Source organism: Ascaphus truei, chromosome 4 (assembly GCF_040206685.1).
Source record: "Ascaphus truei isolate aAscTru1 chromosome 4, aAscTru1.hap1, whole genome shotgun sequence".
In the NCBI taxonomy this organism is placed as follows: domain Eukaryota; kingdom Metazoa; phylum Chordata; class Amphibia; order Anura; family Ascaphidae; genus Ascaphus; species Ascaphus truei.
In genome coordinates this window covers 207,731,837-207,755,168 of record NC_134486.1, presented here as the reverse complement: position 1 = coordinate 207,755,168, position 23,332 = coordinate 207,731,837, and the positions used below count along the sequence as shown (strand labels likewise).

The 23,332-nt window shown below is 40.4% G+C and overlaps 1 protein-coding gene across 4 annotated transcripts in view; it reads left to right on the top strand.

The window, feature by feature from the left end:
- TARBP1 (tRNA guanosine 2 -O-methyltransferase TARBP1) overlaps positions 1-23,332 on the top strand; it is a 113,953-nt gene that overhangs the window by 89,271 nt on the left and 1,350 nt on the right. Inside the window, exons 26-32 of one of the 4 annotated variants that reach the window (XM_075596792.1) lie at positions 1,511-1,682; positions 3,630-3,806; positions 4,871-4,995; positions 5,709-5,845; positions 7,933-8,003; positions 22,267-22,572; positions 22,962-23,054. In XM_075596792.1, the coding sequence (XP_075452907.1) occupies positions 1,511-1,682; positions 3,630-3,806; positions 4,871-4,995; positions 5,709-5,845; positions 7,933-8,003; positions 22,267-22,572; positions 22,962-23,054 (1,081 nt within the window). Of the gene's footprint in view, positions 1-1,510; positions 1,683-3,629; positions 3,807-4,375; positions 4,529-4,870; positions 4,996-5,708; positions 5,846-7,932; positions 8,254-22,266; positions 22,573-22,961; positions 23,055-23,332 lie in introns of those variants that run through there. The other 3 variants (XM_075596793.1, XM_075596794.1, XM_075596795.1) reach the window with 3 other exon arrangements.

The window sequence follows — 23,332 nt, the reverse complement described above, 5'->3', positions numbered from 1 at the left end:
AAAAAGTTTTTTGCGTAATACTAGTATCACTAGTAGTGATAATCCTGAAGGGTCATTAACCATGTAAACTGCACTGTGTGTTCTGTAACCAAGAACAAGAAAATGTGTCCGTGGTTACATCACATACTTGAGAAACTCCTGTTAGCTTAAAAGAAGAATTTTTTTATTTTATTTTTTTGCATTATGTAATCATTTAACCTTAAATTGCTCTGGGAATTGTCACATCCACAAGAAAGCAGACACCAGTAGTTCTTCACAAAAGGGAATTTGTTTTATATCATATTCATCTGAAGTTCTGTGTTGTCAAACTTTTTCTGCCCATTTTTCTTTCCCTTTCATTCTGTGTAGTTTTAGGAAATATCTGGGATGCATTTTTGTTCAGCCACTGTAAATAAAGAAAAACTGAAATTGTAGTGGTGAGCCTAAGGCCGCGCGTACAGTGCCGGCGATGTCGCCCAAAAACAAATGCATTGCCACCGCCGCGCGCTCTTATAGTAAGTGCGACGGAGCGTCGCGAATTTTGGTAGCTTGCAATATTTGATTTTTCAAGGGCTGTCGCCTCATGTGACAGACCCTGAACAAATCAAATGCCAGTACGCCCGCGACGGTGCCGGAAAGCGAAATATAACTTTGGGTGACGTCACGCATCGCCCGTCACGGGCACTATACGCACGACCTAAAGTGTATGAATTCTTTACAACCCACTACCTACTCTTGACTTATAGGGAACAATTAGAATTGATAATAAGAATGTTAAAGTATCCTTTTTAGCATGCCCATTGGTGTGTGTGTGTGTGTGTGTGTGTGTGTGTGTGTGTGTGTGTGTGTGTGTGTGTGTGTGTGTGTGTGTGTGTGTGTGTGTGTGTGTGTGTGTGTGTTTTCCACACAAAAAAATATTACAGAATTGTATGTTAAATGTCACATAAATTATTTATTTTTTATCCACCATAACTTTTTTTTAATGTCTGGTTATACCCACGTACCAGCTTCACGATGCATAGCCAGCAACCAACCTGGCACTGATAAGGCCCCAAAGGTCGAAACAGCTGTCTGTGAGTAGGTTTTACTGGCTATACACGTCTTTAACCGAGGCTGTGCTGAAAAGCTGTACAATACAGCAGGCGTAAGCTTATAGCGCTCCATGTTAAAATGGATAAGCTGTAAAGAGTGATACACTGTGCTCATTTGCATGTCATTTCCCAGAATCCCTAGCTGCAGTGGAAGCGCTGTTTGCTAAGCGATAATGGGGAAAGACAGGGTTGCAGACCTGTCTGAGAAATGCAAATGCACCACAAGTGGTATTTTTATTTGCTGCACATACATCGTAATAAGTTTGATCATGTTCTTTTACACTAATGCATCCATTTACAGCAAACCAATTAATATTTTTCTAGGTTCTCCTAATATATATGTAATTTCCCTAATACATGTTTGAAGTACATCTTTATGGTAGTGTTTTTTTTCCCCAAAACGTTGCTACCATAATTAAATATTCATTTTTATTTTGCAGACTATTTTTTACACCCTTCCAAGCCTCTCAGAGTTAACAGAGGATGAGTGGATTCCTGTTTACAAATTTTCCAACAATGTGGGAATGTCCTGGAATTCGGCAGTACCATTGAGGAACTCCAGAACCATGACATGTAAACTAAAACCAAACGATTGGTCACAGCAAGATATTGGTAATTGTTATGTGTATCTTAAGAGTTGCTAATTATCAATGGAATTTCTGCAATCCGTAAAATTGTACTAGGAAGTTATTTTCAATTTTCTTACGATTCACAGTGAAGTTGATACTTCATTAAAATTTCTAACGAAAAAGGGACCTATGCTGATTACTTGCAAGTTTTTCTTGCTTGTCATTCATCTCTTTGGGAGACATTCCCACAGGCATTTTGTGCTAGCACAAAGCAGTAGTTTAGGCTGTAAATTTGGGGGCTGTATATTACATAGTTACATATAGTTACATAGTAGCTAAGGTTGAAAAAAAGACATTGTACGTCCATGAATTTGAACCAGTGCCAAATTTAGACGACAGATGCTTTATCCCATATTTGTATTAACCATATATTGAGCCAGAGTAATGCAAACATAAATTCCCAGTGAAATATCATCTAATGATATCTCATAAAGGGAAAAATAAATTCCTTCCTGACTCCAAATGTTTACTTATTTGGTATATCCTTGTATGCCTTTCCTTTCTAAAAAGATGTCCAACCTTTTTTTTGAACATATCTATTGTATCTGCCATCACAGTCTCCATGAGTAATGAATTCTAAATTTTAACTGCCCTTACTGTAAAGCAGCGGTGCGCAAAGTGGGGGGAGTGCCCCCCAGGGTGGCACGAGACTCCTGCAGGGGGGCGTGGGGTTTACAGAGGCCACTGTGCACTTCCCGAAGGCATTTAAATTAATGCTGGGGATAGCTGCAGGGCCTCTGTAAACCTTACTTACCTTGTTCAGACGCTCCTGGTGACGCGTCGCCATGGCAACACGGCGTCAAATGCCGGCGCAGGTTCATGTGACATCACGTTGCCATGACAACGCTGCCCTGCTGTAAAGAACCCTTTCCTTTGCTGCTGGTGAAATCTCCTTTCCTCCAACCTTAAGGGATGACCCTGTGTCGTTTGTACTGTCCTTGGGTTGAATAGTTCTTTTGAAATCTCCTTGTATTGTCCAAAAATATATTAGTATATATTTATCATATCCCATCTAATTTATGTTGCCTCTCCTCATAAATCAGATTATCCACCCCTTTATTAATTTGGTGGCTCTTATCTGCACTTTTTCTAGTTCTGTAATGTATTTTATATGGAGTGGTGCCCAAAACTGTACTCCATATTCAAGGTGTGGTCTTACTAATGCTTTATAAAGAGGCATAATTATCCCTTCCATCCATTCTCCGTTTAATGCAAGATAAGATCTTGTTTGCCTTTGCAGCTACTGCATGACTTTGGGCACTATTGCTAAGCCTGCTGTCTACAAGCACTCCTAAATCCTTCTCCATCAAGGATTCCCCCAAATTATCCCCATTTAATTTGTAAGTCGCCTGTTAATTCTTGTTTCCCAAATGCATAACCTTACCTTTATCTGTATTAAACATCATCTGCCATTTACCTGCCCTTGTTTCAAGTCTAACCAAGTCCTTCAAAAGAGAAATTACATCCTGCTCTTATTCTACTACCTTACACAATTTAGTGTCATCAGCAAAGATGGAGACTTTGCTCTCGATGCCAACCTCAAGGTCATTAATAAACAAGTTAAAAAGCAGGGGTCCCAGTACCGATCCCTGAGATACTCCACTCACAACTTGAGCCCAACCTAAAAAAGTTCTATTTATAACAACTATATGTACATATAAAACACATACAGTACTTAAAACAACAATATATATCCCCAAAATGTGTGAATGGTCTAGCATGGAATGAAGCTTTTTCCTAAATGTGAAGCTTTATTTAACTTTGTTGGACTCCCCTAACCTCGTTTTCCATGTGTTAAACAGTTTAAATGCCACGGTACAGTAGTTACATATGTGATTGTATTGATCTTTTCCTATTTCAGTTAATATATTTATCCATTATTATTGGTCCGTACAATGCTTATGAAATACACAATCTGTATTTGTATTAGGTGCTGATTTAGGGGAAATGGATACAGATATCCAGAAAAAGATAATTCCCTGGAAAAACAGCATTCCCGATTTGGATTTTGAAATGGTCCTTCAATATCGTGCTTCCAAGCTTGGAAAATCAAATGGAAGTTTGATTGTTGTGGCATCTCTCATTGACAAACCAACAAACTTAGGCGGTCAGTTTGAAGTTTTGATTGCATTGGGTGTTTAACTGCATCACTGTTTATGAAAAAATGTTAAACTATAGGTGAAACTGTTTCATTATTATAATCTGGTATAAGATATTGAGATATATATATATATATATATATATTTGTTGAATGAATTATATTTTAAGAGCAACTACAATGACACAGATTGGGCTATTTTTTTTATACTATGTAGTGCTACTGTATGTCAAAAAAACTTTCCAGTGCCAAAATACACCTTACAGCCCATCCAATTTTTGCTGCTCTACACACACATGAAAACTTTATTTATTTTTTTAGTGAAGGAGCTTACAAGAACTTGGTTCATCATTAGTTATTACAACTTTTTGAATATTTATTTTTTATACAGTCTAAAAATACATTGATATTTGAAGTCTAGAAATGATTGTGTACAACTTTTAACAACAAGTAATAGTTAGATAGATTGATAGATAGAGATAGATTGATAGATAGAGATAGATTGATAGATAGATAAAGATAGATATAGAGATAGATATATGATTCGGCGTTAATTTACCTGCATCGGTCCACCACAGAAGGACACTTGTCCACCACCGGGGTGTAATAAAGAACATCTTCAGAAGCAGAACTGACAAAAGTGATGCCTCATAATGCCTTCCGCATCACTGACTTTCAGCTCCACCGGTCACTCCCAATTTTCCACTCATCCGGGACTAGTGCTTTTTGGAGAGCGTGAGTTAAGTCTAGGTAGGTACATGGCACTCAACATAAAAGTTCACTGTGAGGTGCACGGATGTAACGTTCAAAATACAAAATATAGAAGAACTGACAGTCTCATCATAAAAGTGTAATTTTTATATGGTCAAGATCTCTCAAATAAATATTACACTTTGATCATGAGAATGTTGGTCCTTCTACAATGAAAATTTAAAAAAAAGAGAGATAGATCTGTGTGTTAAAAAAATAAAACGAATTAGGGCACAATTGTTGACTTCAGTGGACGTTTCTATGCGATAATCTGCACTATGCCAGTTTAATGAATAATTTCCGTTTCTTTATTACTTTTGCAGGTTTATGTCGAACTTGTGAAATATTTGGTGCTTCTGCATTAGTTGTAGACGGCCTACACCATGTAAATGATAAACAGTTTCAGTACCTCAGTGTGTCTGCTGAGCAATGGCTCCCACTTATAGAGGTAAGTCAAGACTAAGACGTCTACATTTTATCTGACAAATTCCAGTTATATAATGAACTGTCGTACAAGTTTAGAAATCAGTACTTTTCTTTCTTTTTACAACGCTCAACAATACCTGCTTCACTATTTAGAAATCGGCATAATATATCAAAATAATTTTAAGGCCAAGATGGAACACACTGGAAAACCTAAAATTATTATTTTTGTCATAGGGGTTCTTCTGTCCCTTTTATAGATTTAAGCAGCAATTGTCTCTGTCTCAATGCTTCTTTTATTTATTTTTTAACTTACCTGAACCAAAATGCTCCCTATCTCCACGAGTGCAGGTTCAGGAGACAGTTGCAGCAAGTCCACCTGTTTATGAAGCAATAACAGCAGAGTCTTGCAACTTATCATAATTGGCTTGTGGAGACGCTTGTAACAATTGATGGATTGTACAATCTGATAGTCCATATTATCAATACTTTCTCATCGATAGTATTATCAAGATGTCTACTATTTAGTGTAACTTGATTGATAAATGGAGTTTGTTGCCACTTCCATCTAAACCATGTAATTTATATTTGATCTTAAATAAACATTTTAGAACAGTGAGTATCTTTTTGAGTATATAGAAATTAGGCAATAGATAGTGATGGTTTATATATATATATTTTTTTATTCTAACATCAAAATATTCTGAAAACACTGGATACATTTCATCTATATATTAGGTAAAGCCACCTCAGCTTCTTGAATACTTGCAGCTGAAAAAAACAGAAGGGTACACAATTATAGGAGTGGAGCAAACTGCGAAAAGTTCTGACCTTACTGAATATAGTTTTCCAGAGAAATCACTTTTGTTGCTTGGGTAAGTTATAAAGAAATTCATCCTTGCATGTGTCAATTCAATTAATTGTTATGGGGATGTATCTATATTATCTGTATGTTAATTAAACTTGTTTTAAAGGGGCAAGCCCTCCTAGGGAAAAGTGCATTAATGGCAGTAATGTTTGTCTTTATTTTATTTGTTTTACCAAAATTAAACACCATAACTTTATATTCATTATTTTAAAATACTTAACTTTATAAAAACATGGTGAGCTGAGACTGTGGAGGGGGTTTTGATTTCCTCTGGATACTCTCTTATGATGTGTTCAACAAGAAATTACACACCCTCTCTCCCCCTCTCCCTTTTTCCTTATTGGTTCTCTGCTAAGGACAGGGTGGGTTAAGCATAGAGGAAACATTTTAATGACAAACACTCTCCCCTCCCCCTTCACAAGTCCCTAAGAGAGACAATTTGTAATTGATTTCCAACTAAAAAAGAGCAGCTCAAGATTTGTTAAGGGACGTCAATTAGTTTCTTCAGTTCTCTACGAAAGGCTTTATTGTTGCTGGCTAAGTGGGATTGCCCTAGAGATCTACAACATTTTGGGAGAGCAAGACAGACTCCTCTATACAATATTTGGAGAGGAGCCTGTGAAGACAACTGAGATTCCGCTCTCTCCTCCAGCAAAAGCCCTATTTTAGGCTCTGGATGTGCAGCACCTAAGACTGATTTTCAGTTTTGTTTTTGCCCTGTATAGCTTGCCAACATTTCTCCCAAAACAGCGCAATAAAAGTTGGCCAATCAATTGTTTTCTTTATTCTTCGGCCATCCTGCTCTTATAAGAAAGCCAATAAAGACAAGGCAGGGGTAGAGAGACGATGGCTGTCTCTCTCAAAACTGTTGCTGAACACAATAAATCAGACAAAAGGAAGTAGCCAGAGGAAATCAAACACCTCCCGAGTCTCAGCTCACCAAATTAAACGTAACGAGCTAACGTTAAGAAATAATTTTTAAAAAATGAATAGGTGAAGAATTTTAGTAAATCGCCAAGATTTTATATGTCACTGCATTTAGTACACTTTAATCCTAGGAGGGATTGCTCCTCTAACTTATATTTCTGCAAACAATTGTGGAAGATAAAACATATTTTAGTTTCATTTGCACACATTTTGTGGTTATTTTTCTAAACATAGTCTTGCCTCACTTATTATTGGAAACCACAAAGAATCAACACATCTTCACTTCCAGGAATCCCTTGAGATGAGACTGCCTCTAATAACAAAAGAGGAAGAGGCAAATCTCTGTTAACCATTATAGAATGTTCTTTTTCTTTATCTCTGATGCTGCAGAATGCACTATTGGGTTATTTAGAGAAATAAACTATGATTGCTGAAATATAGTTTCAGCAATGCATTTTTCATTGTGCTTAATCCGATTAGGGTGAATTATTAAATATAGTAAAACAATTCAGTCTCCTTATTTAGCAGCCACTTTTTAATTACCATTTTAATTTAATTAGGTGAAAAGCACTAAGCAGTCCACTGAGAATTTCTCAACCTGCCTAGTCATGCCAATAGAAAACACATGTTGCTTTTTAGCTTGCTGCATTGTGGGATCCAATTATACATGATGTAAAACAAAGGATTACAGGTGTAAACTATTCTTTGCTAGCACAAGGACATTTATTAACATAGATGTCATTTGAAAATACAGTCCTGCTCTACATATACTGTAGATAGAGGTAGTAGGGGAAGCACGCTTCACAGATAAAGATAGCATCCGTGCAAGATAAAATGTAGCAATAACAGCAAATAAACTGGCGTAGCCATTCAGAACATGTCAAAACCAGTGCTGGACACACAGTGAAACAATATAGATATTTATTGTTCACATCAAGACTAGATACCCAAGGGGACCTTACTCATGGGAGTAGAAACCTTCTTCAGGGTACACATCTGATATAAACTTTTGGGTTACAGTTAAAGAGCATGAAAAGTCTCAGTTGATCTTTTGACTACAAACTATTATTAAGGGCATGCATTATAAAGCATGTTTTTATTTGTGTGTCTGAAGTCAAGTTCCTTTGCTGTCAAAGCTCTAACCTTCTACCTATGTCTTCTCTCTAGAAATGAACGGGAAGGAATCCCTGCCAACCTAATTCAGCATCTTGATGTTTGTGTAGAAATTCCACAACAAGGTATAATCAGATCACTCAATGTCCACGTAAGCGGCGCCCTCTTGATATGGGAATACACAAGACAACAAATTATGAAACAAAAAGAACGGAAATAGCCTATTTTTGTACACATGATCCATAATTGCTGCTGTTTTTTTGCTATCGTGACATTTTTTACTTACAGTTCCTTTGGACCTGTTAAATGTATTTTTTACTTTGCTTGAAAACTGACATTTTTATACAATATTATTAAAGATTTAAATTAAAACGAGTGTTTTGAAATATACTTTCATACTTTGGTATGTCTGTTTTTGAGAACTGTGGTCAAAGTGTGATAATATTAGGGTAGTTGTTATTAAAACGCTACTCAGGGACCACCAGCCACACCAGGATTTAGGATTAACCAATGCACTCCCACATAACTGACTGCACCTACGTGTACTCTATATGAATAGAATGTTGTGAGGTTGCATCAAAAACCTGGTTTAGCTTGGGGGACTGTGGAAAGGATTGGGATCCACTGGGTAAGAGTGTGCGTAGTAACTACTATTACTATTATTCAGAAACGTACAATTCTGTTTTTCTTCAAAAATGTATTTATTTTAGAAAGCCTCTCCCTCTTCCTATTTTGCAGCATGTATATTACTTAAATGTTCCTAAATTTGTCTAAAGAGCTATTACCCAATATTTAATGAATCAAAATCATAGTTTGAATTTTTAAGCCACTTCAACCACTGCATGAGAATTCTTCATTGCAACAAATAGTGACTTGGCATATCTTTGTTTGTTGGAAAATCTTTATATTGGTGTGTGTTGTGTGTGTATGTATGTATATATATGTATATGTATATATATATATATGTGTATATATATATATATATATATATATATATCAACTAAGTGCGCATATAAACACAGTAAAACAATGAAATGTAACGATAAATGCTGCCATAGTGTTACACTATACACAGTAGTAATATATGGAACAAGGGGGAAAAAACACAGGCGCAAAAATCGCTATATGTAATAAAAAAGAGAGCATAGTACGGATGGAAACAGTGTCTGATGTCTTTGAGATGAATACTCTGAAATGAATGAAGAGAAACAAAATATGGTGAAGTACGTTCTGTATTGATATAAGCGCAAAAGTAGACAGCTACTTACAAAGTAGCCAAAAGTTAAGGCATGTAGGACACATAAGTTCCTCTCCTTCCTGCTGGTCTGTATGGTGGTCTTTTCCTCTCCACGTGGAACGCCGAGATTTTGCGACCGATCCGTCTGCAGCTGATTTCCAGTAGTCCTGAATTGCTCCTCCAGTCTCGCGAGATAGCGAGCGTGACGTCACTGGACTTCTGGAGAATGCAGCAGGGAGAGGAGAGATCCCAGCTCAGAGTTAAATATAGTTCATACTTTGGACATTATTGCCTGTTGCTCCTGCACGGATACAAGCCCATTCGTGGACCGAAACGTTGGTTTTGTGTTTATTTTTTCAATACACTTGTTTGTTCAAGTCTGGGGTGCTGCCTGCTGATTTCGTTTCCAAACGGTATCGTATTGCTTATATATATATTGTGACAAACGGCTTACTCCGGGGCTCCGTCGTTTGTCCGGGACTGTTTAGAACACGGTCTTTTAGGGTAGGTTAAATGATGAGGCGTCACGTACTGTTCCTTTAAACAGGCTATGCCTGGTTTATTCAGTCCCAGGCACTGAGACTGCCACAGTGCATACAACAGAAAACAGATCAAAACAAAAGCTGCTCACCTGAGCGATAACTTAACTTAGATATCCCTGACTCAGGGTTGGAAGTGGCTTTTCCACTTCCAACATCAAAACACGGTACTTTTGCAGTCTTACACAAATGAACAGAAAGATTGAACCTGTTTGGGGAAGAGGCTTCTCCCCTCTGTAGTTCAGCAGCCTTCCAGCCTCCTGGCTCTGGTGGGGAGACCAGAGCAAACAGGAAATCAGTCTTTCATACCTGATTCCTAATTAGCATGACAGGTGACAGAAATCAGGCAGCAGACAAACTCTGGTCTGGTTCTCTCATCCCTCAGTTCCAGCGCTTGCCAAACTGTGGGATGGAGTGTATGTATTATAAGGCTGCACTCCCAGGCCAAACAGGATAGAAACTGTCTAGTATCCTGGGAGCCCTATATACGGAATTTATTACCATCCCCTGGTTTCTGTCACATATCCTCCCCCCCAGCTCAGACCTCGAGGGATGAGCGACCATGGATATTAGGGAGTGCATCCTTGACAACCCGTCAGCATTGCCATGTTTGTGCCCTGACCTGTGTTCCACAGAAAATTTAAAGGGTTGTAGGCTTAGGAACCACCTGGTCACTCTAGCATTCTTTTCCCTGTTTTGACACATCCAGGTAAGGGGTGCATGATCTGTGACCAACCGGAATTTTCTCCCCAACAGGTAGTATTTGAGCGTCTCTACAGCCCACTTTATTGCGAGACACTCTTTCTCTACTATGGAGTAATTTTTCTCCTGGGGATTTAGTTTCCTACTTAAATAAAGGATGGGGTGCTCCTCACCTTGAGACTCCTGGGAGAGTACCGCCCCCAGCCCTACCTCAGATGCGTCGGTTTGGACTACGAACTCTTTGGAGAAGTCAGGTGTGACCAACACTGGTTGGGCACAGAGAGCTTCTTTCAGGCTTCTAAAGGCCTGTTCGGTTTCGGGGGACCACTTTACCATTAGCGGTCCTCTTGCTTTTGTGAGGTCAGTTAGTGGGGTTGCCTTAGTTGCAAAATTGGGAATAAACCTTCTATAGTACCCAATTAACCCCAAAAAGGTCCTTACTTGTTTTTTTGTAACTGGCCTTGGCCAATTTTGTATCGCCTCCACTTTGAGTGTTTGGGGTTTGAGTAAACCTCTGCCAATAGAATATCCCAGATACTTGGCCTCCTCCAGACCAATAGTGCATTTAGCGGGGTTAGCAGTTAGTCCAGCAGACCGGACTGCGTCAAGCACAGCTTGGACCTTTGGAAGGTGGGATTGCCAATCTTCACTATGGATTACCACATCATCCAGGTAGGCGGCAGCATACCGAGCATGTGGTTTTAAAATTTTATCCATCATTCTTTGGAATGTGGCGGGAGCTCCATGTAAGCCAAAAGGCAACACCTTATACTGAAAGAGGCCGTCTGGGGTTGAGAAGGCTGTCTTTTCTTTTGCCCTTTCTGTGAGGGGAACCTGCCAGTACCCTTTTGTTAGGTCTAGGGTTGTGAGATATCGGGCTTTGCCCAGTCTCTCTACAAGTTCATCTACCCTGGGCATAGGATAAGTATCAAATTTTGACACCGCGTTTAGTTTCCGGTAGTCATTACAAAACCTTGTTGTACCATCTGGCTTTGGGACTAAGACTATAGGGCTGTTCCACCCACTTTGGGATTCCTCAATTACACCTAGTTTTAGCATTTTTTTAACCTCTAAACTTATAGCCTTTCTTTTGGCCTCTGGGATTCGGTACGGTTTAAGGTTAACTCGGACCCCCGGTTCAGAGACTAGGTCATGTTCAATTACGCTAGTTCTACCTGGCCGTATAGAGAAGATTTCTTTGTTTCTTTTCACTAAATTCTGAACCTCTCGTTTCTGATGAACAGACAGGGTTTCAGCTATGCTAACCTCTGGGTCAGTTTCTTGATTCTCTGACGGACCTGGGGGTACTAGGGTTAACAAGACTTCTCTATCTTTCCAGGGCTTGAGTAGGTTTATATGGTAAATTTGCTCAGGTTTCCTCCTACCTGGCTGTCTTACCTTATAATTTACTTCTCCCACTCTTTCCAAGACCTCATATGGCCCATGCCATTTAGCAAGGAATTTACTCTCCACGGTGGGAACCAGAACTAGTACCCTATCACCTGGAGAAAAAATTCTGACCCTAGCACCCTTATTATATGTATTCCTCTGTGCTTCTTGAGCTTTCTCCATGTGTTCCCTCACTATGGGTAGGACTGCAGCAATGCGGTCCTGCATCTGGGCAACATGCTCTATTACACTTCTGTAAGGGGTAACCTCGTGTTCCCAAGTCTCTTTGGCTATATCCAGTAAGCCCCTTGGGTGTCGGCCATACAATAGTTCAAACGGGGAGAAGCCAGTGGATGATTGGGGAACTTCCCTAATGGCAAATAACAGGTACGGTAACAAACAATCCCAGTTTTTCCCATCTTTATCAACCGCCCGCCGTAACATGCTCTTTAAGGTTTTATTGAACCTTTCCACTAAACCATCTGTTTGTGGATGATAGACTGAGGTTCTGAGATGCTTGATTTTTAGGAGTTTACATAGCTCTTTCGTTACTTGGGACATAAATGGTGTTCCCTGGTCAGATAGAATCTCTTTAGGAATCCCGACCCGGGAAAACAGAACTACTAACTCTTTTGCTATGTTTTTAGCTGAGGTGCTACGTAGGGGAACTGCCTCCGGATATCGGGTGGCATAATCTAATATTACCAATATATGCTGATGTCCCCTAGCAGACTTTATTAGGGGTCCTACTAGATCCATAGCAATCCGGTCAAATGGTACCTCTATTATGGGAAGGGGTACCAATGGGCTGCGGTACGCCTTGAACAGGGCAGTGATCTGACATTCTGGGCATGAGGAACAATAATTCGTAATTTCTGCCAGAACCCCAGGCCAATAGAAGCTTCGGAGAACCTTTTCTTTTGTCTTTTCCACCCCTAGGTGTCCCCCCAATGGATGACTATGTGCGAGGTGTAATACTACGTTACGGAATGTCCGTGGTACCAACAATTGTTTAGTTGTAACTGATTTCCTTTTATCAACCCGATATACTAGGTCGTTCTCTACCTCGAAGTAGGGGTAAGCAAGTGACCTATCTGGTTGGCCAGGAGTACTATTCTGGTCCCGTATATTTCCCCTTGCTACCGCTAATGTGGGGTCCTCCCACTGGGCCTTCTTAAAACTCCCAGGACTGACCTCTAGGTCAGCGAGGGTCTTATCCGGTTCTGGGGTGGTAAGTGTCTGCTCAACATCTTGATTTGGGGTATTCCCTACCAAAGTAGTGATGGGGAAGGGAATTTTACAGCACTCCTCCTTTTCCCCCTTCTTATTTGGGCCCTCGTCAACCTCCATTTCTGAAAAAGGGAAAGAATTTGTTTCTTCTAATACTTCGTTATGGTCCGCTATTGAACTCTGGGCGCTATTCTGAGCGGGGGACCACATTTTTAGAAAATGGGGAAAGTCGGTCCCTATTAACACATCATGTGCCAGTTTGGGTACAATACCCACCTTGAAATCTAAAGAACCAAACTCTGTTTCAAAAAAAACATCAACAGTGGAATATTCATGATTATCCCCATGTATACAACAAATTGCCACTCTTTGTGAACTGTTTCCCTGTTTCTTCTTAATGGGCAAGAGGTATTCGGACACTAGTGTGACCATGCTCCCAGAGTCAAGAAGTGCCCGAACCCTCTTACCATTAACCTTTACAAATGCCCACAGATGGTTATTCAAGGGGTCCTCTGGGCTAGGGCCCATACATTGGGACAACAGCGAATAAGGTTCCACGCTGTTGCATTGCATGGGCTCATCATTTAGTGGGCAGATTTTTGCTGTGTGGCCCCTCTCATGACAATTTACACATTTAGGTACATAGTTTGTGTCCCACTTAGAGCCTTTTCCCGGCTCCCCATGTTGGCTATTGCCCTTAGTGTGCGAACCACTGTTGCTGATGCTGCGTGAAGGTGGTCGCCGCTCTTCAGCGCCCCTTAACCCCGGTACCCTTTTACCGTCTCTGGAAGAGTCCTGGAACCTCGGGTAGTGGGGTTGCTCCACGACTGTGGGTTGCGGGTGCTCTTCTGCTGCATTGTACCTTTCTACGAGGGCCACAAGCTCATCCGCATTGTGGGGGTCACTCCGACTGACCCAACGGCGTAAGGCAGAGGGAAGTTTCCTCAAGAACTGGTCCATGACCAACCGTTCCACGATGTGGCTGGCTGAGTTGATCTCGGGTTGTAGCCACTTCCGGGCGAGGTGGATGAGGTCATACATCTGGCTTCGGGTGGCTTTATCCATCGTGAAGGACCATGCGTGAAACCTTTGGGCGCGAACAGCCGTGGTTACGCCGAGGCGGGCGAGGATCTCGAACTTCAATTTTGCATAGACGTTAGCTTCGGCTGGCTCTAGATCAAAGTAAGCCTTCTGGGGTTCGCCGCTTAGGAAGGGTGCGATTAGACCAGCCCACTCAGCTTCTGGCCATCCCTCTCTCTGTGCCGTGCGTTCAAACGTGAGAAGATAGGCTTCCACATCATCCGAGGGTCCCATCTTCTGAAGGTAGTGGCTTGCCCTGGTCATTTTCGGTACTGGGGCTGCCGCTGCCAGTGGAAGGTTACTGATAGTCCCCCTCAGGATCTCGAGTTCCTGCTGTAAGCCCTGAGCGAACCGCTGTTGCTCCTCTCTCAGCAAGCGGTTTGTCTCTTGCTGGTTTGCATTCGCGTTTTGCAGGGCTTCATTCGTCTGTTGCTGGTTTGCATTCGCCTGTTGCTGGTTGGCATTCGCCTGTTGCTGGTTGGCATTAATCTCTTGCTGGGCTATTAGCAGCTGTTGATGGGCTGCATTCGTCTGCTGCTGGTTTGCATTAGTTTCTTGCTGGGCTATTAACAGCTGTTGCTGGGTTTCATTCGCGTCTTTCTGGGCATCGACATTGCGTACCAGCGCACCCACCACGTCTTCCATCTTGTTTGCAGAGGATGAAAAAAACTTTTTTTTTTTTTTTTTTTTTCAAAATTCTTCAACCCGCAGACCCCCTAGTGCTCTGCCCGCATTCTCCACCATATGTGACAAACGGCTTACTCCGGGGCTCCGTCGTTTGTCCGGGACTGTTTAGAACACGGTCTTTTAGGGTAGGTTAAATGATGAGGCGTCACGTACTGTTCCTTTAAACAGGCTATGCCTGGTTTATTCAGTCCCAGGCACTGAGACTGCCACAGTGCATACAACAGAAAACAGATCAAAACAAAAGCTGCTCACCTGAGCGATAACTTAACTTAGATATCCCTGACTCAGGGTTGGAAGTGGCTTTTCCACTTCCAACATCAAAACACGGTACTTTTGCAGTCTTACACAAATGAACAGAAAGATTGAACCTGTTTGGGGAAGAGGCTTCTCCCCTCTGTAGTTCAGCAGCCTTCCAGCCTCCTGGCTCTGGTGGGGAGACCAGAGCAAACAGGAAATCAGTCTTTCATACCTGATTCCTAATTAGCATGACAGGTGACAGAAATCAGGCAGCAGACAAACTCTGGTCTGGTTCTCTCATCCCTCAGTTCCAGCGCTTGCCAAACTGTGGGATGGAGTGTATGTATTATAAGGCTGCACTCCCAGGCCAAACAGGATAGAAACTGTCTAGTATCCTGGGAGCCCTATATACGGAATTTATTACCATCCCCTGGTTTCTGTCACAATATATATATATATATATATATATATATATATATATATATATATATATATACATACATATACATACATATATATATACATACATACACATATATATATATATATATATATATATATATATATATATATATACACACACATATGCACACACGTTAGGTCCGGAAATAATTGGACACTGATTCAAGTTTTGTTATTTCGGCTTCAAGTTACAGTTAAATAATGAATATGGGCGTAAAGTGCAGTCTATCAGCTTTAATTTGAGGGTATTCACATCCAAATTGGAGGAAGGGTTTAGGAATTACATCTCTTTAATATGTAGCCCCCTCTTTTTCAAGGGACCAAAAGTAATTGGACAATTGACTCAAAAGCTTTTTCATGGACAGGTGTGGGCTATTCCTTCGTTATTTCATCATCAATTAATCAGGTAAAACGTCTGGAGTTGATTCCAGGTGTGGCATTCACATTTGGAAGCTGTTGCTGTGAACCCACAACATGCGGTCAAAGGAGCTCTCAATGAAAGTGAAACAGGGCATCCTTAGGCTGCAAAAAAAAAAGAAAATTCATCAGAGAGATAGCAGGAACATTAGGAGTGGCCAAATCAACAGTTTGGTACATTCTGAGAAAAAAAGAACGCACTGGTGAGCTCTGCAACACAAAAAAGGCCTGGACGTCCACGGAAGACAACAGTGGTGGATGATCGTAGGATCCTTTCCATGGTAAAGAAAAACCCCTTCACAACATCCAGCCAAGTGAAGAACACTCTCCAGGAGGTAGGCATATCATTATCCAACTCTACCATAAAGAGAAGACTTCACGAGAGCAAATTCAGCGGGTTCACCACAAGTTGCAAACCATTCATAAGCCTCAAGAATAGAAAGGGCAGATTAGACTTTGCCAAACAATATCTAAAAAAGCCAGCCCAGTTCTGGAACAGCATTCTTTGGACAGATGGAACTAAGATCAACCTGTACCAGAATAATGGGAAGAAAAAAGTATGGAGAAGGTTTGGAACGGCTCATGATCCAAAGCATACCACATCATCTGTAAAACACGGTGGAGGCAGTGTGATGGCATGGGCATGCAGGGCTTACAATGGCACTGGGTCACTTGTGTTTATTGCCTGGAATATCCATTCACATGGAGCCCATTTAAGCTGAAGCATCACCGTTCACACAGCTTTTAAGCACAGCATGGAACTAGCAAAGCAAGATCAAACCACTCACAGACAGGTTTCAACCTTGATGGGTATCATCAGTGTGAATGGATATTCCAGGCAAAAGGTGACACAATGTGTGCTCATTTGCATGTAATTTCCCAGAATCCCTTGCTGCAGTGGGAGCACTGTATGCTAGATGATAATGGTTGAAAGGCAGGGTTGCAGACCTGTCTAAGACATGTGAATGTGCTCACAAGTGATATTCTTTATTGGCTATATATATATATACATACACGAACAATAAAGTAGCGCTATAATATGCTTCCTAGATGTGTTAATAATAAGATAATGGCTATATAATGATTATGCCCAGTGTGGAAAAATAAAAAGGTCTAATAAGTACCTAAATAGTTAAAAGCCTGAATTATACAACACATATCAAACAATAACAAATCAAATACTGATAATAAAATATATTCAAACCAAATGACGAAAAGCTGTAGAAGTGTCCAATGTCAGATATAGTAATGAATCCAGAAAGGAGCAGGCTGCAGCTTCAATTATGATGTTCCCACATAAAGAATACCTAAAAGAGCAAGAAAAAGATGTGCAAGCTCCATAGCATGATAGTGTATGGGAATAGGTCTCTTGGACTTGCACTCATAAGAGGACAAATATAACCAGCATTTATGAGATTTCACTATCTCATAAATGCTGGTTATATTTGTCCTCTTATGAGTGCAAGTCCAAGAGACCTGTTTTTTTTTTTTTTGTATTATTAAATATCCCATACAGTATCACGCTATGGAGCTTGCGCTTCTTTATATATATATATATATATATTTTTTTTTTATATATATATCTTATACTATATTAGTGAAAGCACTGTATGCCTGCCTGGATGTCCGGTGTTCCTAGGGGAAATCTCATTGGTCCCTTGGCCCGCCCCCGCACACCTCTCATTGGCCTGAAGCGGAGTGACGGGCCAAAGGACGGACACGGACGCGGGACACACACACACAATCCCCTCCCAGTGCCCCTCACTCTCCCCCGTCAGCTGGACCGCACCTCAACTTCCACACCCCCACCCACCCTCCCTGTGCCCGAACTTACCCGGAGTCCCGTGTACACACACACACACATTCCCACCCCCCCCAAGGTACATGAATTTAGTGAGCTAATAAGTCTTGACACAACTCAGTTTTATTACCTGGAGTGCAGTGAGACGCTTGACGGAGTTTGGATAGACCAACAGTAGTCTATTTTTATTCAGTATACAGCACAGCACTATATACTGTTTTATTTACACCATTACATGGATATTTAATAAAGTTTAATTTTATACACCACATCCAACCCCTGACCGTCTTTATTTTTAGGTCTGCGGTGCGCCTATTTAAAGGGGATTCTTTGGTGTACCACTCTCGGTACACATCTTTTGTCTATATATATATATATATATATATATATATTCTATGTTTTAGTCTCTTATGAGACCTCTTCCAAGATAATCAAAGAGAACTATATGTCTGATATATGTTCAAGTGAAGAAGAAACGTAGTGAAAATATTGGCGTCCCGGCTAGACAAGAGCCGACGGCGGTGAAAGGAAGGGACATTAGCGATTCACATTGTAAATAAAGTTAAAAAACCATATAACAGTACACATGAAAAACAAAGTAGCACGAAACATGTGTCTGGTTCTAAAGGTAGAATTTTGCTACAGGAAAGGTTAAAATAAATTTCATTGGGAACACTGTTAATCTATGAAACATCCATATAAGGGATATATCCACAAGTATGTGTAAATTCTCTCATAGGATACAGTCACCAAGCACACATGAGGTTTAAATCTTATCCAGCCTGGAAAGCAGGGGAGCCTAAGGAAATCTGGTGAGAGGGTAACTGCAAAGACCCAATGCAAGTATTATGAATGAATAGCAAATGTGTGTACATATACTGTAATGCAATAGTGAGCCTGTCCTTTCAGAGTCTGTATGTATTAATGTTCCTGTTTGTCTGCATCATGTAGCAGAGGAGACAGGTAAATAGTGTGAATATGAGACAACCAGTAGGGCCATGTCTGCTGATTTTATATTTAACACACACATTCCATGCAATAAAAGAATAACAAAAAAACCACATTTACCTTTCAGCACAAATTCCATGCACTCGAGCTCATTACTTTTTTTTTGCCTGCGATATAGGTTACAAAGAGCTGATACTGGGATTTCGTTTTTCGCTCCCCTCCTTCATAGGGCAGTTGCGTTACCACGTACTACTTCTACATATCACCTTTTACATTGTGCTATCAAATTCAAGGATTTTGATAATGTAAGAGCTCTATGTTTACAAAATAATTGTTCCATTGGTCTCCTTGCTTTTGGATCTTTGCTATTTTAGAGCCATCCTAATATGTTCTAGTTCAAATTAATGCAGTAACAGCATAGGGTGCTATGGAGGTGTCATATATTGAAATATCTATGCTTTAAATCCTGTGACACCCTTTGGAAACATCCAAGTATATAAGCCAGCAAATGATTTGCCAATTCCTCTATTCTTCTGATCTTTCACATTTTTCTTCACAGTTTGCAGCAGATATGGACAACAAAATTGCCAACTACTGGTTTCTTTTAGACTTAGTCTCAGCAAGTGCAGAACCCAAACCCGCTGCATTATATATAATATTATATATGTATACCTACCCAAGCAATATAACAGCCTCACGCTGATGAGACCCAAAAGGTTGAAACAGCTGTCTGTGGGTAGGTTTACTACTGGCTATGCATCTTAACCCAGGCTGTGCTGAAAAGCTGTGCAATGCAACCATTCCCTACATCACTAGCTGTAGCGGGGGTATCTGATAAGTGTACAATGCAGTAAGCATAAGCTTATAGGGGTCCATGTCAAAATGGATTTGAAGCAAAAGGTGGCACTGTGTGCTCATTTGCATGTAATTTTCCAGAATCCCTTGCTGCAGTGGAAGCACTGTATGCTGGACTATAATGGTGAAAGACAGGGTTTCAGACCTATCTAAGACATGCAAATAAGCACACAGTAATATTTCCATTTGAGATATATAGCATACTTTACCACAAGCGTGGTTGGCAAAAAAGTCGACAGCACTCAGATGTAAAGCACAAAACGTGTATTTAGAAATAAATAACACAGGTCGAACGTTTCGATCCACACAATGGGATCTTTCTCAGAGGTGTGTGCGTAGAACCATAGACAGTGTGAACCTTATATACCCGATCCCATGTGTCGGACACACCCACCAATAAATAAATTAAAAACCATGCGAAAATGCAGGTAAGTCCCATCATAGATGCAAATACACAACAGCTGAGTCAAAGTCCAATCAGCTGAGTCAGAGACCAAGCAGCGCACTGTGGCACGTCCCTGCTGTCTGAGTTAGCGTCATGGTTACCTGGGATACTGGTTCGCGCATGCGCAGCTCCATCTATTCCGTTGTGCAAATCGGGGCCGAACGGGCGGGGACCAGAGCCAGTGGAGTGTAAGTTAGGCATACTGATCTCCTTCTGGGGTAGCGACCTAAAATATACAATAATAGACAAAAGCCCCAATGCTAAATCCAATATGATATTATTTAGTTCATGATCTGTTTTTTCTTTTTTTTTTTTGTTCTCATCAGTATGGATCATTTAGTTAAATTCTTTGGCCAAAATATTTCAACTCTACAACCACGTCAAGTGAGATCCCCCTCAGCAGGTTTTACACTACCCATATTATACTGTCTTGTATTTCTTCCACTGAATAGAGAGAAGAGGAAACATACAGTAACATCATAATAGACAACAGCATGGGGTGCATGATGTATGCAGTGTTTAAGGGGTTACATTTTAAGAAGCACTAAGGGGCCTATGCAGATACGTTTTGACTTAGTAAATCTCCAAATGCTCAAAATCTCAACATTTTGGCGAATTTAATACAACATATGCAGAGAGGTGGGAAACTTGAATAACAAGGCTAGAGCTGAAGTGGCGAAAATTTGTCCGTTTTAATCTCGCCATGTTCAGCGGAGCGGAGTGACTGTGCATTAGCGATTTTTCCTTCTACTTGTGGCACTGTCCTCGCGCAACTCTCGCGCAACTTTTTTTTCCTTCTACTTGTGGCACTGTCCTCGCGCAACTCTCGCGCAACTCTCGCGAGACTTTGAAACCATTTGCCGCCGAAAATTAAAGTTACAGGAATCCATTCCAGTCACAGCGTCTCTGTGTTTATGCTGAAGCATACAGAGATTCCTGTGACACTGAAACGTCTCGCCTCACAAGTACATTGTACTACACTGAAGGCACATCTACACATATTTTCAACATCTCTTCACTCTGCCTTTTTGACGATTATAAACAGCTTTTGTTTTTACTGAAGTTGCTGCTGCATTTCAGGATGTCTTTTGGTCAATTACCAAGTAATAGGATAAGGGGGGCACATGCAGGCACTAATGTTGCTCGTGGTGTTACTTCACACAAGCATGAGCATGTATTTTCAACTTCCTCAACTTCTGTTAACGAAGGTGCAGGAGTTAGTGGTGCAATGTTTCATGTACGAAACAATGATACTGTTACGCAGAGTGCAACAATGTCTGCTGGTGTTACATGTGTTCCTAGTATGGCTGCGCCTGATGCCAATGGTGTGGCGAGTATCTCAGCAGGTGTGACTGATGGTGTGTTTACCGAGAATATTCGTGACACTGTGAGTGTTCGTGGTGTTGGTTGTTTGGGTGTTAGTGTGCGTGGTGCTGTGCGTGGTGCTGTGCGTGGTACGGTTGGTGGTATTGTGCGTGGCAGTGTTCGTGGATTAGTGCGTGGCACTGTGCGTGGTACTGTGCGTGACAGTGTTTGTGGTAGTGTGCGTTCCGAAGTACGTGGCGGTGTACGTGGTGGAGAACGTTGCGGTGTACGTGGTGGAGAACGTCGCGGTGTACGTGGCAGTGTACGTGGCAGACAGTGTAGTAGTGTGAGCACAATGCATTTTCCTCACGACAAAACTAATGCTAGTGTGTCCGAGTCAGACAGTGAAACTATTAGTGCAACAATGAATGTGCACACACTATTGCCTACAGTGACCATGTCAGCGGTTCATGAACAAGTGTGTGCAGGTGCAGATGTCACCTCAGATAATGTTGAGGCTGACATACACATGGGCAACATTGGTTTTCAAGAGGAATACATGCCCGAAAATAACATATGTGATGCTGTCAGTCCACTGGTACAACATGCTAAAAAAAGAAACGTTAAATTTAGTGACGAGGAGAATCAGGTGCTAGTTGCGCAAATTTTGGAACACTATAACCGTCTGTTTGGACATCTGGTTGGTACGTTGTACGCATGTTATAAATTTGCACTTGGAATCATAATGTCAGTAAATGTATTCACCTCACATACATAACACCATGTTAATGGTTCCCAATAACAGTACAGTTACAATGCTGTGTTTGCTCCTGTTTTTTCACAACAGCAATTATGTCATGCATAACAATACACAATACACACAGTCAATAGTCATCGTTGTAGTTAAATTGCACATTCTCTAATTTGGTCATAAAGTAACATAGCACTTACTGCAATTGTCCATGTAGAAAATAAAAATCACACATGTTATATTATAAAACAATGTTAAAATTACAAATCTGTTTCTCTCTACTGTCATTATGTTTCTTAACAGTTAAAACCTCCCCTATGGTGAAGAGACAATTGTGGAGAAATATCCGTGACGCTGTGTCAGGCTGTGGAATTCAAGTGCGCACGCACGATAATTGCCGAAAACGGTTTGACGACATAAAAAGAAAACTCAAAATAAAATTACAACACTACTCCAAGCATGCCACAGGCACAGGTGGAGGCCCACCTGCTACACCATTGAACCTAACACCTTTTGAGGAGCAGTTAAGCGCAAAGTTACCTTCTATACAAATACAAGGATTTGAAGGAGATTTTGATATTGGAGTTCATCAGGATGATTTTCAGCATGGTAAATTGTATGTGTTAAATGTTCGTAATGTGAATTAAGTAATATGGAGACAAACATGGCAACTGTGACAGGAAAATTACTATAATTGTTGTTCACGTATACAGTATGTGCTATGTCATAGTTATCAAATGAAGTTGTTTATAAATGTGACGTGGTTTTTGGCAAGTTATTACTTTATGAAACATCTACATAGTTGTCACCTTTGCTACTGTTGTCTAAGTTTACATAATAGAGTAAACGGTATGTCTCACTAATGTCATACAAGTTAATTTTTAATTTTTACTACAACATAGTTTACAATTTTATGTACAAAGTATGTACTATGATCCATGTAATGTGTATACGCATTGTACAGTAATTATATATTTTTCATATTTCTCCGTCTACAGAGTTATATTATGCAGATGAGGAATCTACAGAAGCTACTGACAGTATGGAAACACAATTGAATGTAACCCAGCACTCTGATGCAAATGTGGAAGGTGAATATTGTACTACATTGTAATGTTGAAATTAAATTAAACATCTGGTTTTAACATGTAGTATCATAAAATTATGAAATTAACACATGTTTTGCAGTTATTTTGTGCAACAGTATGCTGTGTTACATGAAACTGCAACACATTTATTAATCACGGCTACTGATGAAACCTAATACTGATTTATGCAATAAGAATCATATCATAAGACCATTGTTGAAGTAATTAAGTATCTATAACACGAATTATTAATTTTAATTAATAACATCTCTTCATTGTTG